At 39.4% G+C, this 17,010-nt stretch overlaps 1 protein-coding gene across 2 annotated transcripts in view; it reads left to right on the top strand.

The window, feature by feature from the left end:
- plcb3 (phospholipase C beta 3) overlaps nt 1-17,010 on the top strand; it is an 80,582-nt gene that overhangs the window by 14,332 nt on the left and 49,240 nt on the right. The window contains exon 1 of one of the 2 annotated variants that reach the window (XM_031900645.1): nt 16,788-16,876. The exons of the other annotated variant lie outside the window; for it this stretch is intronic. Coding sequence (XP_031756505.1) covers nt 16,814-16,876 — 63 coding nt within the window. The 5' untranslated portion in view covers nt 16,788-16,813. Of the gene's footprint in view, nt 1-16,787; nt 16,877-17,010 lie in introns of those variants that run through there. 2 annotated transcript variants of the gene reach the window in all.

Genomic DNA, 17,010 nt, shown 5'->3' with positions numbered 1-17,010 from the left:
TCCTACTGCCTGCAAGAAAAATACACTCATGCTGTAAGTCACAGACTTCTCCCGTTCTGACTGGTTGATTCCAGCAGAAGTTAGCAATTTGCTATGCACAAATGAAAAACCACATATCTGAGTTTTTTGCAGTAAGAAAAGAAGGCTAGGTTGAGGAGGAAGTCTTATAAACAATTTGTATCTCAAAAACTATAAAAAATAAATAACAATAATTTGTAACTACCTTGTGAGTGTGCATTGGCATGTGTAGTGTTTACCTCTCTGTAGGAATAAGGAATAAGAGAGGCTTTCATGGACCTTCTTGCTGGTAAAACATAAACAGGAAGTGAAATAGATGTGTTTTCTTAAAGAATGCATGAGCAGCAAATCTTCTGCTATCCTAAGGGGGTAAGAGAAGAATATTCAGAAAGCATGGTTTCTTCTTGTCAGTGAACCTTGCGCAGATAGTTCATTGGCTGTCTTGGGAAGACACTTTTTTGGCATACTGTACCAGTGAAAGCAAGTAAAATGACCTACTGCACATGGGATTCTCAAAATGTGCCAGTGAAATCACCTGACATTATTTTTCTTAACAAGGCAAAATGAAATATAGCAATAGGAATGGACAAAATAATTTGTGAGGTGAAAATTTTTTGCCACACGGCAATAGCATTCACCCCACGTCACTTTCGTTGACGCAGCCGTCACTTTCTCTGATGCGGGCTTCGGCTTTTGATGTGTGTGTCAGACGAAGGACACACGCGTCAGAGAAAGTGACATGCTGCAAATTATTTCACTCATCCCTAAATATAGGGATATTCCCTTCACATTTTGATAATCCCAAGTGCAGTAAGGCTCTTTACTTACATTGTTGCCATACCACTGGCATATGTTACAAGAGGTTTGAGTAGAGACCACCTTATACGCTAAACAGTTATAAACAATATTACATTTTACATTGGGTCAGCATCTCTAGGATTCTGAAGCCATTATTCCTAAAGGAAGTAGCAGAAGGAACTCCTGTGCAAGCTGCCTAGCCTAACAGGAGTGTCCAGTATGGTCACCCCCTGTGACAACTTTAAAGGACTGGATCATTACTACAATAGAGATGTTGAACCTTTAGGCTGGTTCAATAAGTTCATTATATAAAATATGGCATGTCTAACCATATTCATTTTTAGTTCTCCTTTAATCTACAAGGTGATTCTCTCATTTAGTGGCATGAATATTTTTTGTAATCCTACTACTTCTACAGAAAGTTAAAACATTGTTACTTTATTTTTTATTTTATGTTAACTTGTATACAGTAGAACCCATCATTTTACATTTTTCAGAGGACCAGAAAAAATAGTGTAAAATCCAGGAAAATGTAAAATTAGGTAAATGCATTATTTATTGGCGGGCCATAAAGAAATATGGTGTGAAATGTGGAAAAATCAGGGGATGTAAAATTTAGGTTTTACTAAATCTGCTTTTTAAATCACAGAATAACCTCAAAGTTAAGTTTTTCTGTGCTTCTTTGTGTCTAGTCTGTTTTGAGGTTTTGTGCAACAGTTTTGTGGCATAAATGCACTGTTTGCACATTGTGAGATTACGTTTAGGATGCCACATATTTAATCCATTTTTCAACTTTCTTTTTTTCTTTTTTTAACCATTAGCCATTTGGATTTTGTCTGACTTGACACTCTTATAAATATTTCCATTATACCTTCATGGACATAATAATAATGTCTGGTGCGGGAATGTGAATGACATACATGATCATTTCCCTCTAAATGTTTGTAGCAATTATTCACACTGATGTAAAATATGTAACTGATACTTTGTAATGAAATCTGGTTTATTCAAAGTATGGGTTTACTATTTGGAGATTATTTAAAGGGCACCTAGCACCCTAAATTCCCTTCCCGCACCAGAGGTGCGGGCTGATGGAGCCTGCACTCTGGTTGGTATTAGATGAGAGAGCTAGATGAGTCAGTAGGTTGATATTGCTCTAAAGAGGAATGTGGAACAAATGTGAGTAATAACTGATATACTTTTAGGTGTAAGCTGGATATTACTAGCAGTGCTTGACAGGTAAAATGCATTAATCTTTCACAATACTACTTGCAATTGAGATGTCCAACTCTTTTTGGGTAGTGTAATAAAAGGCAGGTATAAATTATTGGTCACCTGTTTAAAAGCAAACATCTAATTGGTTGCCATGGTTTACTGCTCCCGCAAATTCCAGTATACATTAATTTAAATTTTTCAGTGGTTTTAAAGTTATTTTAATGTGTAATTGCTATTTAAAGCAATATCTCCCTGGCTGTTTAGTTTTTCTGCACTCCTGGCTCTGACTCCTGAAACAGTGTTGCAATCCAGCTGATAAAAGCTGATTGAAAAAACTGGAAGAGGGCTTAATCCTGTTATATTGTTCAGGTGATAAACACTGCTTTTGACTGCGGTAAGGCTACTGCCACATATGTGCAGTTCCAGGTCGAAATCCGCTCCATGTGCCTGTAACCAGGCCAACGCAATGACTTTAGGTGCAGGCACATTAAGAAGCTTTAAGGACCATAGGCTGCAGATTCTATCGCTAATGTGTGGCAGTAGCCTTACCTTTACAAGTAACCTTAAAACTATTGTAATTAATGTAATTTATTTATTTGTGTTATTGAACCTTTAATAATTAATTGCAAAAATATATCAGTGTATACATTTTAAGTGCTTGAATGTGCCATTGCTTATCTGCCCTATGCAGATTGTAGGTATACTTCTGTTGCATTGTTCCTGTGTGTACATGTCTGCTTGTATCTGTATTCCTGTGCAAGTTTCGTGGCAGCATCAGTGACATGTTTTGGTATCTTTGTGGATCTTGTTGGTAAATGACCTGCACATATTAAGAATATTTTTTTCAAGTTATGGAAAGCCAAATAAGGCAGTGAAGGGAGAGTGAACAGTGAAGTGAACAAAAGAGAAATTATAAACTAAAGGTGGCCATACACACACCGATATTATTGTACGAAACAAGGTTTTGTATGATATTCAGTGTGTGTGTATGATGGATCGACGAGATGACTGATATCCAGCCTTGGATAACGGTTGTCTTGTCAATCGGGCGGGACAAAATATTTTGATCCAAAAGCTGCGTTGAGGGCATTGTTAGATAGGGGTAGAATGCCTATTCTTTCTACATTCATATCTGACGATTCAGCCCTGAACGTCAGTGGAGGGTAGGAACGATCTTTCCTGCAACCATTGGTATGGGCATCCCCAATGGGCCTACCCAACTGGTAAAAAAATTGGCCAGATCTCGATTGGGCAGGTTTGACTTTCCCTACGGCCAAGAGATCAAATTAGCCCATGTTCGCACCTGTTAAGGTGGGCATATCAGGAGAAGATCTGCTTGCTTGGCGACCTCACCAAACGAGCAAATCTTTCACTGTATGGCCACCTTAACAAGTGAGGGAATGAATAGAATGTAAAGAAACACTAGAAAACAGCATCAACAATTTCTCCACCAGTGGGCAGACTATATAGTGTGGTGATAGCCAAATACTCGGCCAATTAGGAAAATCACTAAAAGAGGACCAGCTTTTAGTTGAGTTTAATGTAATTCTGTTACATCACAAACTTTTCAAATTAGTGCAAATGCCTTTGACGTGCCATTTAAATGGTAGGTTGCATGTGAAACTGACTACAGCTATGTCTTGTGGTTTCACCTACTGCCAACTTGAGCTCATGGGACACTAGATCTGTCGCTTGATCCTGCCATTTTTTATAAGAGATGGTCTCATTCTATGGTTTTAGTCTTGTTTATCATGCAAACATGCACCCTACAGCCCAATTTCCTTTCCAGTTGCCTTGCTTTGGCTTAATGTCATTATGTCATCATGGAACTCTCCGGTAACTCGTATTATCCTTAGATTTTTTATTATGGCTACATTATCCCTGTCTAAATAGTTTAGGGGAAGCAATAATTTAACTGTAATTCTTATTTCTCATGCAGTGTTTTGACAGGTGGAGCCTTCTCAGGAATAAAAAAAGATTGTCAAAATACCCTTGTCTGCCTACAGCAACTTCTCAGTCAGTTGAATGGAGATTTTGCTGTCTAGGCAGAGGGTGCCATGGTAAGGCAGGATGCATCTCTCATTTCTATGGCACGAAAGAATTCCTTTTTTGCAGAGCTATTGCCGACATGTTCTCCAATCAAATGAATAGAAATGCCCACAGCTAGCAAGAGCACCTTGACTTCTGTTGTTCTTTAACCTGTAGTCCTTTAAATCCCAGGTCCCAAGCATTCCGGATAATAGGTCCCATACTAGTATTTTTAAATTGAGGATTTTCCAGGAATATAGCCTTGCTTCTTGAGACTTGAGCATTGAAATAGCAAGCCTCCATCTAGGAGTGGCCATAAGTATTGCAAAACATTGCGTAACTCCAAATCCAAATGACCAGATTCACTATCTGGCAGAGGATACTGGGAATTACAGTCGAAAGCCAAGGCTGCTTAGTTACCCCTGAAGTTTTAATAGTTTTTTTTCTGTTAATCGCTACACATATTTCCACTGAAACTTACTATAGCAACAAGAGATATTTTCATTATTGGCTGACATGTTGATTTTCTTAGCTTTTATGCAGAAGCAGAGTAGCTCAGAATGTATCAGTGTGACCAGGCCTTAAAGGGGCACTGTCATCTCATAATTTCTCAAGTTTATTTTAATACACAAGAGCCATGAACATACTGTGTGATATATCCTTATATCTGCTTAGTGATGTTATCAGTTCTAAGTTATGCTTATGTGTGTCACATGGCTCATTGAAAAGTAAATACTTTTTTATTTTAACAATAGTATCACTTTAAATTATACACTTTGGGTTCCAGTAGGGACTTGTTACATTTAGCTGAAAGAAGTACAATTTAGAGGCGTCTATGATAGTCTGCAGTCTCTTGATAGGATAATAGAATGGTTATGGAATCATGCTGTGCTGGAATGTGAAATGGGTTAATGGGGCACTGTGTGAACAAAGCAAGCTCTGACTACCCGAACAAGGAGAAAAGGTTGGCTGCGCAAAACACTTGTTGAAAAACTTTTAAAGTGAAACCAGCACAAAAACATGCCAATGGTCCCATTATAATGCAAGTAAGTTTTTAGAGAGCCACAGTGGTTTGTTTATTTTTATATTCTACATTTTCTTTCACATTGTAGGACATTTTTTTGGGCTCACTGAATTCTGGCTGGCTGGGTTGTCAGTGTTGTTGTTTTGCATAGGAATTACTACAAAACATCTATGACTTTTTGTCATTCTAGATGTTCAAATTTCATAGGTTGCAGTTTAGAAGTTTAATGCACCCGTTTGTTTTACCTTAAAGCTGGCCAAGGGGATTAGATTAAAGATTAGAACTTGCCAATCGATAATTGTTTGTAAAGATATCTATTGGAGAATGATGCGGTTCATGCCTTGCTGGCCCACTGGTGACCTTCCCAGATATAAAAAGGATATCAAAGTGTATGGCCAATGTTAGTCATCTTTCTTACACTCTCTTTGTTAAATTAGCCACAAGCATTCCAAGCAGCAGTTCAGTAAATGTAATGGCCCGCAGGAATTTAGACTGCTGCTGCCCTCTGGCAGAAACTGCTCTTGCCTTCATAAGAACCTGAGATGAAAAGACTGTTACCTTACTTTATCTCACAAAGCAGCAATTCTGTCACGCTTTGTGGCCTAGAGTCTAGCTATCTGTATTTGTTACATATAATTTCTGACCATTGTAGAGTAAAGACTATCTGAAATCCACTATATATATATGTTACTGCAGGATGCTGAGAATTTAACAGGATTATTTGGCAGTGTGACCGAGATTAGACAGCCTAGTAAGCCAAAGCATTTAAAATATGTCATTTTATGGAATGTGGATAGATATATTTAGTAATAAAATCCATGAGAAGCAATTAGAAGAGCACAAGAAAAAAAAATTAAAAAGGGACATTTTGGGATGACTGCATCCCTTTAAGTAATTCTCTGCAAGGTTTGTCAGTGGTTGGTTAAATCTGGCAGAGTGTGCTTTCTGTTGTGGGTTTCTCTGTGGGGCACAAGGTTAATCAAATTATAGGATTATCTGCTTCTGATCAGCACTCACACTAATGGGATTAAAACAGTACCTCAGAAACCCCCCTGTGCTCATTTATAATCCCTGATCCCTACGTATAGCCTTTCAATCCACTGCAGCTTTTAAAGGTAATACCTTGCTTGCTCTGCTTGCACTTGGATTCCATTGCCCTCACATAGTTTGCAACTGCACCTCTCAACTGTCTCCCCTAGCTGCTTGGTTCTCCCTTTCACTGCGTGGGAGATTCAGTTTCCTTTTCTGTCTGTGAACTATGAAAATATGCATGACAAAAGCCAGCACATTATAAACTCAATATGCTTGCAAACACAAGGAACAGCAATGGTAAAGGTAATAGAGCAAATTAGGACAAAGAGAATAAAGTACCATAGAGAAAGAACGTTAGGGTTGTAAGCTCTTGGTGGCATTAGCTAATTACCTATTGTCTAGGTTTGCCTGTTTGCTGTATCATGTACAGCACTGCTGAATATGTTGACAGTCTGTGAATATTAGGGATGTACCAAATCCATTATTTTTGGTTCAGCCGAACCCCAAATCCTTTGTGAAAGATTTGGTCAAATACCAAACCGAATCCTAATTTGCATATGCAAAAGGAATAAATAGAAGCATGCATGGAAATTTTTTTTACTTAAGTCACGTGATTTTAAGGATTCAGATTCAGTTCAGCCAGACTCTTGAATCCTGCTGAAATAGGCAGAGTCTTTGCCAAATACCGAACTGAATCCTGGATTCGTGCACCCCTAATGAATATAATGTATGATCTGAATTTAGCACAAGAGACCCACAAATGTCTTGATATCTAAAAGCAGTTCTAATGTGCAGCACTGGCTCCTTCTGAAAGCTCAGACTCAGGCACAATGCGCTGAGATGGCTGCCTACACACCAATACTAGAACTAAAAAAATACATTTGTTGGTTGAAGAATAAAATTTTAAACAGTAGAAACAGCGTAATTTAGAAATAAAAAGTACACCGTAAAAATCATGATAGAATCCCTTTAAGGTTGACATATATAAGCCAATACTCGTTAATATTGCTATATGCAACCAGTAGGAACGTGGCCCAAACAGGCAGACCCTACTAGTGGTCACACATGCAAGGCTACCTTCCTATTGCTCCATTATTTGGACCAGCTGTCTGAAAGATCAGGATTGCTTCTGGGGAGCGGATACCCTTTGACTGGTCATACACATGTATGGCTACCTTCCTATTGCTCCATAATTTGGACCACTCGCCACTTGGCCAATGAACCATACACTCACCGACAAGGAGCAGTGGCAGATGAATGATTACTCAAAGTTGCTTGCAAACTAACCCCCACCATTACCCTTTCCATATAGGATGTGGATTGCTTGCCTAGCCTAGGCAAATGGTAGTTACAGGGCTTACTGTGTTCCCTGTACAGTGGGGCAGTTTATGGGCAGTTTTCCTTGCAGGGCACTAGTGGAAGAGACTGTTATACAGAGTTTCTGCATCACACAGTAAGCAGGTTATTTTGTACCCTTAGGGGCAGATTTACTAATCCACGAATCCGAATCCCAAAAGGGAAAAAATCGTATTGGAAACGAAAATTCTGCGACATTTTTTCGTCGCCGTCGCGATTTTTCGTATTTGTAGCGACTTTTTCGTCGCCATCACGACTTTATCGTATTTTGCGCAACTATTTCATCGCTGTTGCGATTTTTTCGTATTGAGTGATAGTAAATGGCGGAAAAACCAATCGCTGGACATACGAAAAAGTCGGAAAAATACCGATCATTACGAAAAAACGCATTTGGACGCCTGGATTAGTAAATCTCCCCTTTAGTGTTGCTCTAGAATATTTCGCTACATACCTTTGTGCATTCAAAGAATCCATTACATCATAACCTGCCTTAGACAATGTGGTGCATCATAGCCCCACCCAGGTGTTCTTTTGTACAGCATTCACCTGCAACTGTAGCACATCACGACTTCAGTTTAACCCATTAAGTGCCATTGTTTATTAAATCTAGGGAGCTGTCACTGTGTGTTTAGCTTCCTCTTTTACAGTTTCTTGTTTGGAAAATCCTAATACCTAGCCACTTGTGGCCCTGCATGTGGCCTTTGTGTGAATAGATTCCACATATATAGCTTCTTGTTTGGTCAGTGGAAATGTATATTTATTAGACAATGGTCCTGCATTCAGCCACTGGATGGCACTCGAAGGGTTAAACAGACAGTATACTATAATTGTTTATTTTTCTGTGTGTTCATGGAAATATTAATGTAACCATATTATTATTTTCCTGTTTCTTTGTATGCGCTTCTTTTCAGGTGTTACTTTCTCAGGCTGCAGTTTTAGTATTGCCTAGGCTGTTGTCAGTTAGGCTACAATCCTCTCCCAGGCTTGCTGACTGCAAATGTCTTTATCACATCCCTCAGCTTTCCTGTTGTGCTACTATCTACAGTAGTGTGACCCATTCTTTGATAAGACAATATTATTTGTTATATTAAGATTTTAATTCTTGTAATTTTAGTGTTACATGTTACCTTGTTACCTTATTTTAAATTTGTTGAATTTGTAGTGACCATTTTTAGAGACCATGCCTACATTGACATCATCAAGATTAAAATGAAATCAATAAATAAGGCATTTTGTTTAGGAATGCAACAAATCCAGGATTTGGCCTTTTTCAGCAGGATTCGGATTTGGCTGAATCCATGCTCCTGGCTGAACCGAATCCAAAACATCACGTGACTTTTTATCACGAAAACACGGAAGTTAAAAAAAATTCCGCCACGCTCATATGCTAATTAGGATTCTGGTTCATTTCATTATTCAGCCAAATCCTTTACGAAGGATTCAGGGGTTCGGTCGAATCCAAAAAAGTGGATTCGGTGCATCCCTATTTATTTTCAGTAAAGCTTGAGCCAAACATTTTGGATCTCGACAGAAAACTGGGACACATGGAAGCCCTGCACGTGGACTGCATTTTAGCTGAGTGACATGACTGGTGGCTCCAGTTTTAGAGTGTAATTACAGATGTGTAGGGAAGAAACACTACACTCACATTAAAACCTCCCAAACATTGTGCAGCTTTAGTCTTCGATAAATATGTCTATGTGCATGGTACCCAGTATTGTCGTCTTCCCCATTATTTCTATTGAATGGTTCCTATTGGCTGCAGTACAGTGAAAATGGACACCGTGGGATTTTCAAGCATGGGTTTACATAAGCAGGCATGAGTGACTGATTTTTGGGTGTGCATGCTCCCTGTGATTGCTAAATGTAATTCAATAAAGAGTCATATTACCAGGCCCAGCTACAAATTTCGACGTCCTTGGCAATTAGTATGTCATTAATAATTACAGTGGTATAATTCAAACAAATAAACAGTTTTGCAACCAAAACATTGTTGCCCCATCATGTTGCTGTACATCAGGGATGGGCAACTTGCCCAAGTCTGTTATGTATTGTCTCTCTCTTTTTACTCCCTGTCGCTCCGTCTCTTGCTTCTCCCTCTCTGCTGCCTGTTCACACTTTGGTGCTTCTGGTTAAGCATCAGTCACAACATGATGTGAGAGACTGCTCACAAACCATCCTTCTTCTCCACCTGTTTGTCAGATTCTTCCTCAGTCCTTCCCCTGTATCTCCATAATGCTGTTACTTACTGGGAAATGACATGGTCATTTTAGTGCTAACTGATCCTTCTGATTGGCCTACCAGGGAAACTAAAAGGATCAACTAGTGGGCCCCAGCCAAAGACAATTCTTATCAGTCATTTCATATTTCCACTAAAGCTCTATATGACACCTATTAGCACTGTCTACTAATTACTTGTAAGAGTGGGCCCTCGTGGTTTAGTTCTCTTTTAGGCACTGGGAGGTCCAGTCCAACACTGCACACATGTACAGGGAAGAGTTAAGCAACAAACCATTAATGTGCTAACGGTATTATAGATTGTATCTACAAATTTCCTCTTAGACAATAACAGGACTGTTTGAGATAAGATACAGAGGCTATATAACTCAATCTAGCCCTAAGTATGCCTGCTAAGTGATGTGGAGTGGGAGGGATTATCTGTAATTTAACTGTTTCCTTTTTTACCAGACCTAAACTGGTGATACTTGTTTGACAACTATTAAGGTATATACAGGTCAGAGCCTGTAAAGATAGACTGGAAAAAATAAAGAAAAAGTGGGTGGATAGGGTGAATGCAGAATGTTGGGGTTGTATTGGAAGGACTGCTGCATTTGTGCAGTTGGTCTGCTGCTTATTGCAGATTTATTGTATATGATGGTTTGTAGATAGTACAAGGCTAGTAGCTGATTTTAGGAATATTTTTTTCCTTTTTTAAATATAGTTTTACTTTGTAGGACTGATCAGTTAAGAACATTAAAGGAAAAGTGTATCATATAACTGACTCACTTTTTTATAATCGCAGTTGAATTGTTTTCACAACCATTCATGTTGTTGTGGTTTTTTTGTTTTAGATTCTCAGATTACATATATTGAAGCTTTTTACTCGGAGCACACCTAATCTAACCCATACCACTACATGACATTAAAGCACTAGACCTTAAAAGTGGACAAATGTTTATACAGATGATAGCAAAGTAAGGTTTGAGTTGTTCACCTTAAAATTTACTTTTAATATAATGTAGAGAGTGATATTCAGACATAATTTGCAGTTTGTTTTCATTTTTCTTTTGTGGTTTTTAAATTAGCTTTTAGTTTAGCTGCTTTATAGTTTGGAATTAATGCATCTATCTGGTGGCTAGAGTCTATATTACCCTATCCACCAGGCAGTGGTGTGAATGAGAGACTGGAATATGAATAGGAGAGGCCTGAATAGGTTATACAGAGTAACAATAATATTGTAGCCTCACAGAGCAATAGTTTATTGGCTACGAGGGTCAGTGACCTCCATTTGAAAGCTGGAAAGAGTCATAAGAAGAAGGCAAGTGATTCAAAACCTATACAAAATAAAAAATGAAGGCCAACTATAACATACGAAAAGTTTAAGTAAATTTGAACTACCCCCTTTAAATCCATTCAGCTAATGAATTTTGTAGGTAAGTGTATACAGACATTGAGCCTACAAAGTTTGTGGTTTCCCAGGTAATCTTGTCTCTCATAAGACAGAAGAGAATTAAGATATACGTGTTCAGAGATTTTAAGAGCCATAATCATAGCATTTCTCCCTTGGCATATTTCAAAGAGTAAAGCAATGCCCTATGAGAAGCATGCTTTTAGTTTTAATTGAAACTGTTCCTTGGCAGGATTTAGGCACTTCTTCACTGGCTAAGAAAAAGAGAATAAGCCCACTTTGCTATGACCCTATTAATCTGAGCTTCAGTACCTAAAATTTGAATAAAGAGCCAGCATTTCAATATGGGTCTTTGTGCAGTCAGTGCACCTTGAAATTTGTGGTGTTTTTGAGAGACCGATGGATGATGCTCTGAACCCCCTGCATTCAACAGCAAATTATGACATTAGGCCAGCTAGATTAAGGGAACAGTAACACCAAAAATGAGGAATCAGAATCCTTAAAACCACGTGACTTTTTGTCACATAAACATGGAAGCTGAGGTCCTTCAGTTACCACTCCATGTGCCCCAGACAGAATGCTGCTTTCTGTAGTCATAATTAAAAGGGGTATGTTGTCCACCACTCTCTGAAGCCAGTGGCAGAGAAAGTCATGTTCAAAAAGAAGTCTGAGAAACACATAATTTTCTACATATTCTGACCTACCCATTTCTCTGCACACACAGTTTTAAAAAGTGGTAATTATTGTGAGGGTTATTGATAGAGTACTTGAGGCTAGTGGCACACTGAACTGATACCTGCAGACAGAGGAAAGCCAATGCGCTCCCATCCCCTCCTTACAAGTGCACTGACAGGCACAGCATCAGCTTGTATGCAGATACATGGAGAGCATTTCGGTTCAAATACACAAAAGTATGCAATTTCATTCTGAAATATACTTGCTGACACCATGCTAGTCAGTGCACTTATTAGAAGAAGGGCATTGGCATTTCCCAGGTAGGGGAAAGCTGATTAACATGTGCATCACAGTTTTGACCACTGCAGTGGTCAGAAGGCTGTATGTAACAAAAAAAGCAAATGGCACTCAGGACTACAAACAGGGGTAAAACCCTTTTAAAAGTTTTATTGCGGAGGTGCAACGTTTCGGGGCAATGTGACCCCTTTATCAAGCATGCTTGATAAAGGGGTCACATTGCCCCGAAACGTTGCACCTCCGCAATAAAACTTTTAAAAGGGTTTTACCCCTGTTTGTAGTCCTGAGTGCCATTTGCTTTTTTTGTTGCTACTGTGTATTTGGAGGGTGCCGATCCCTCTAGCAGTGTGCACCGGACAAAAGAATTTTTTGGAGTGTTAGGGTGTGCGGATAAGGTCTCTGTGGTCCAGAAGGCTGTATGTGCCATTTTTCTAGCAGAAAGAGTAGATAGTTTAGCTGACGGAAAGTAAATAGAAGCACTGAGCTTCACGACAATATTCATATATGAAATCTGAACCTCCAAGGGCAATGGCACCCAGGACAGTTTTCTTTGCAGAAAAAACTCAGGGTGGGGGCAGAACTCACTAAACTGGAGTCAGCCTGAAATTTGAGTTAAAGGACATGTCAAACCCAAAAATAACTTTTTGCCTAATAAAAGAAAACGTAATTCTAAGCAACTTTACAATATACTTTCATTACATATTTGTAATGGGTTTTTTAATTATGTGTATATATAATCGTTATTAAAAGCAGTGTCTGCCTGTCCTTTATATTCCCTGTCCTGGTGGCTCTGGCCTTTCAAACAATGTAACAATCGCCAGCAGATTTTACAGACCTGACTTGCTGGAGGGGCCTGGCAACATTGTTTAAAAAGTAACAACCAGGAGTTCAGCAAATTCTGCTTTCTATAGCAATAACATTTACAAATAACTACTGAAGCACTAATCATTTTTAATACATTGATATTAGAAAGTTGCTTTGAATTATGTTTTCTTTTATTAGGTAAAAAATTATTTTGGGGATTGATGTCCTGTAAAGTGGAGTAGAATGTTCTTTCATAACTCCAGTTTCAGTTCAATGTGGCACTCCAAATGAATAAATGTGACAGACAGACAGAGTAGGACTGGGATTCAAAATAGGCCCTGGCAGTTTAAGTGCACAAAGGCCGAAACAGCTCCCATAGGCCCACTAAATAGTGACTGTCTATGGCTTTTTAGGGTGAAGACACATGGGGCTACTAGTAGTATCTACTTTTTCATGGCTACTGAACGCTAGAAAATACCCTGCCATAGACAATACCAAGAATTGCCTCTGCCAAAACACACGTAGAGACAGTTATCAGTAAATGATCAGCATTGTCTATTTTAGTAGCCACAACAAGTAGCTGCTACTAGTAGCTCCATGTGTCTTCACCCTTACAGCAGCCCCTCTGGCATTTGCCAGAATCCACAGATTGCGAGTCTGGGCCTACACACAGATCAGTAATAATGCCACAGAATATAGGAACACTGTATTTTAGCAGGGTGGGTTCAGGGCACTGTTTTTAAAGGTTGCCTCCCCCTGGTGATGATATTGCACATATCCAAACTCCATCAGTGACATCGCCAGACCTACCCTGCACCCTTCTGTGTGTTCTGATATACACCACCTATCTCTGACATCATCATGGCATGTAGAGTTGGGTGTAAATATATAAGCGTAAAGGAAATGTCAGCTGAGTTGGGTGCAGCTCTTGAAGGTGCGGGTTTAGGGCAGGGAGATTCACAGCCGGTGCATCACTGCTACCCTAATCTGTCATGCTTTGCTAAATTGCTTACCTTCATTCCATAATAAGCTGTAGTGAACTTGTGAGTTGGCTACAAACTGAGCAGCAGTGAAAACTTCAAGAAAAACACCACAATAAAATCTGGCGTGGTTGCAGTTTTTAATCACAGGAAAGTGTTTTGTGTCTGTGAGTGACATGACTGATGGGCAGGAAGTGAGGACCATTTCAGTAAATTATTATTAACTGGGTTACTAAGGTCAGGTGTATGTTCAGTTCCGTAACACATTTTGTGAAAGAGTGTAAAGATCTCTTCTGGTGAGCTTTGACTTGCACCCCCTCATACCCTTTCCTGATAACAGATTGTGCTTGGTTGCTGTATGTACTTGTGATTCCCACCACTGTTCCCCCTCACAGATGAACAGATTTTTCTCTGTGATTGACATCTGCAAGTCCATGTTCATTTCAGCTGTCATGTCTGAAATACAAGATTCTAAAGAAGTTTTTAAGGCTGATGTCCCAACTTCTGTTGCCGGTGAAAAGGCATTTTGGAGCAGTTAGTCGCCCGCAATAGCAGAGATCTATTGCAGGCGACTGACATGCTCTGTGGGACATCAGTCTTAGAAACATCTTTAGAATCTTGTATTTCAGGTTTCGTTTATAGTAGTAATATGTTGGTAGGTCAAGGAAATGAATATGAAACGCAGAGAATTTTGTGCTGACTTGAGTCAGTTTTATCTGGTGTCTCTTTATGTGGTTAGTCATTTGTAGAGCCAAAGTTTTGCCTAACTTGCATCCTAGTGAGTGTGAGAATTTACAAAGCAAATTGTATGAATTATGTTTAGAGTATGAGCAAAATCATTGTGTTAACTCAGAGCATGCTGAAAATTATGTATTGTGTAGAGATAGGACTGCCTTGAAATATATGTCTGTTATTGCCCTAATGGTTGTTAGGGCTGCCACATGGACGGCACCTTACCGGCCTGCGTGGTAAAAATGATGCCATTGTAAATAAAAGGGAAAATATAAGAATGCTGGTATTTTTTTCTTGAGAAGGTGGCAATCATAAGGGTAATTGATTCTCCTTTGTGTTGGGGGACAGTGACTGGCACTTAGTGTGTACCCAGTAACTCTGTGTCTTAACCCCCTCTCCCTTTAGATTTTAAGCTCTTTCAGACAAGGCCCCCTTTTACCTCTATTGACTATTGCCTACTTTGTATTTTAAAATATTCTCCCCAAATCTACACTACTTTGCACAGTTTTGCACATTGTATTCAAGCAAAGCTAACTTAGATGGCATCGTAATAGTTAATGCCATTTGTTGCTGTACAATATATAACAATATGGTAGCTTGAATAGTTTGAAAGTTAAGAGGTGAAATTAAGCTGTACACACAGAGAGCTGCGTGTTTACCTACTTGACCAAATGAGCAGATCATTGCCTAATTCAGCTAGACATGGTGGGGAAGCAAGAGGGTTGCTTAGCATCCAGTTACAGGTACGTTTATTAAAGTGGGCATCTACCATCATTTTTCCCTACAATATTTGTTCCCCAGAATCCCCGTGTCTGTGTGCTCTGCAAAGATTTATATTAACCCAAAATGCAGTCTGTGCATCTGTTTATGGGCAGACTTTGCAGTTAGATGTAAATTTGGGTGCAAAGTTCATATCTGTTTGTGCAGGGGTGTTTTCTGATTTTATTTTCCCATGCTGTACTTTAGTTGCAAACATCGATTTTGAGTTTGGTCAAAGACACATGCTTTGTGCACGCCAGGGCAGATTTGAAGTACAGGACTATATTTTGCATCCACCATGTTTTACTTTGCACCTTATACACGCTGACTGCTGCTACAATATTTTTACTGTTTTACAAATTTTACTGTTGTGTTAGCACAGTGGTAATTTTTTTTTAGTTTTGCGCTTTGAACCATTACAAAAGATTTATATATCATGGTTTATTTCAGTCACCGCATGTGGGATCCAAAGATCAAAAACCTCTCTGTACAAATTGTTGTAAATTGCTTTTCTGAGCACTTCGGGGATTTACCTAAATTATTTACTACTTTTTTGAGATGTTTAATGGCTTAAGTAGCTTTCTGGCTCCTTACGCAGCAGCTGTCTTGGAGGGCTGATATGGAGGTGGATATCTGCAAACCTTAGTGCTCGTTTCCCTAAGCATTTTTCAACACAAGGGAAGGAGTGCTCTCCCTCTGGTACACCACAACTAAATGTGTAAGATCAGGTCCTGTCCTGTCCCGTCTTACTTGCACTTACCTTAGAAGAAACGTTTTTTTGTGGGATAAAAAAGTGGTAACAGACATTCATTTGCTGTAGCTAATGGACAGTAAAAGCCCCTAACCCCTTTTGAAACTGTTCCACCACACATACCCCTTCCTCCTCCCCAACCGCATACACCAATCCCCCCAGAGGCTCCCCCCTTCCACTGTCTGCAGATACAGCGCAGCGGAGATATTGCCCACCATGTCTGGCTGTGACCTTGCTTTCTGTCAGCGGTATATGGGATAATTAGTGTCTTAGGGGCACGTTCATCAAAGTTCCAGTTTGAATCCCGAAATGGGAAAACTTCAGATTAGATACGATCATTTCTGATGATCACAAATATCACAAAAATGCTCATGAAAAAATCGGAATAGTCACGATAATATTGTATTGGCAATCTGAAAGTCCCGAAATTTTTGCATCGAACAATCGTAAACGGCGGGACTTTGATCCTTCTGTGCATGATTTTGGAAGCCTCCCATAGGACTCAATGGCACTCTGCAGCTCCAACCCGGCCCAAGGAAAGTCTCCCATAGGGCTCAATGGCACTCTGCAGCTCCAACCCGGCCCAAGGAAAGTCTCCCATAGGGCTCAATGGCACTCTGCAGCTCCAACCTGGCCCAAGGAAAGTCTCCCATAGGGCTCAATGGCACTCTGCAGCTCCAACCTGGCCCAAGGAAAGTCACGATACCGAAGCTTGAATGAATCTGAAACTTTCGTACTCGGCGCGACAATGCGTATTGTCACACAAGTTTTGTCGCAAAGTAAGAAAAAGTTGTGCAAATGTGCGAAAAAGTCGCAGAAAATACACACAGTACTACCAAATATGAATTTTTTGTGTTTTGTACCTGTTGTACTTTGATAAATGTGCCCCTTTAACTAAAAAGGTTGTAGCTAG

This window comes from Xenopus tropicalis, chromosome 4 (assembly GCF_000004195.4).
Source record: "Xenopus tropicalis strain Nigerian chromosome 4, UCB_Xtro_10.0, whole genome shotgun sequence".
Classification (NCBI taxonomy): Eukaryota; Metazoa; Chordata; class Amphibia; order Anura; family Pipidae; genus Xenopus; species Xenopus tropicalis.
This window is presented reverse-complemented; position numbering and strand designations above follow the sequence as displayed.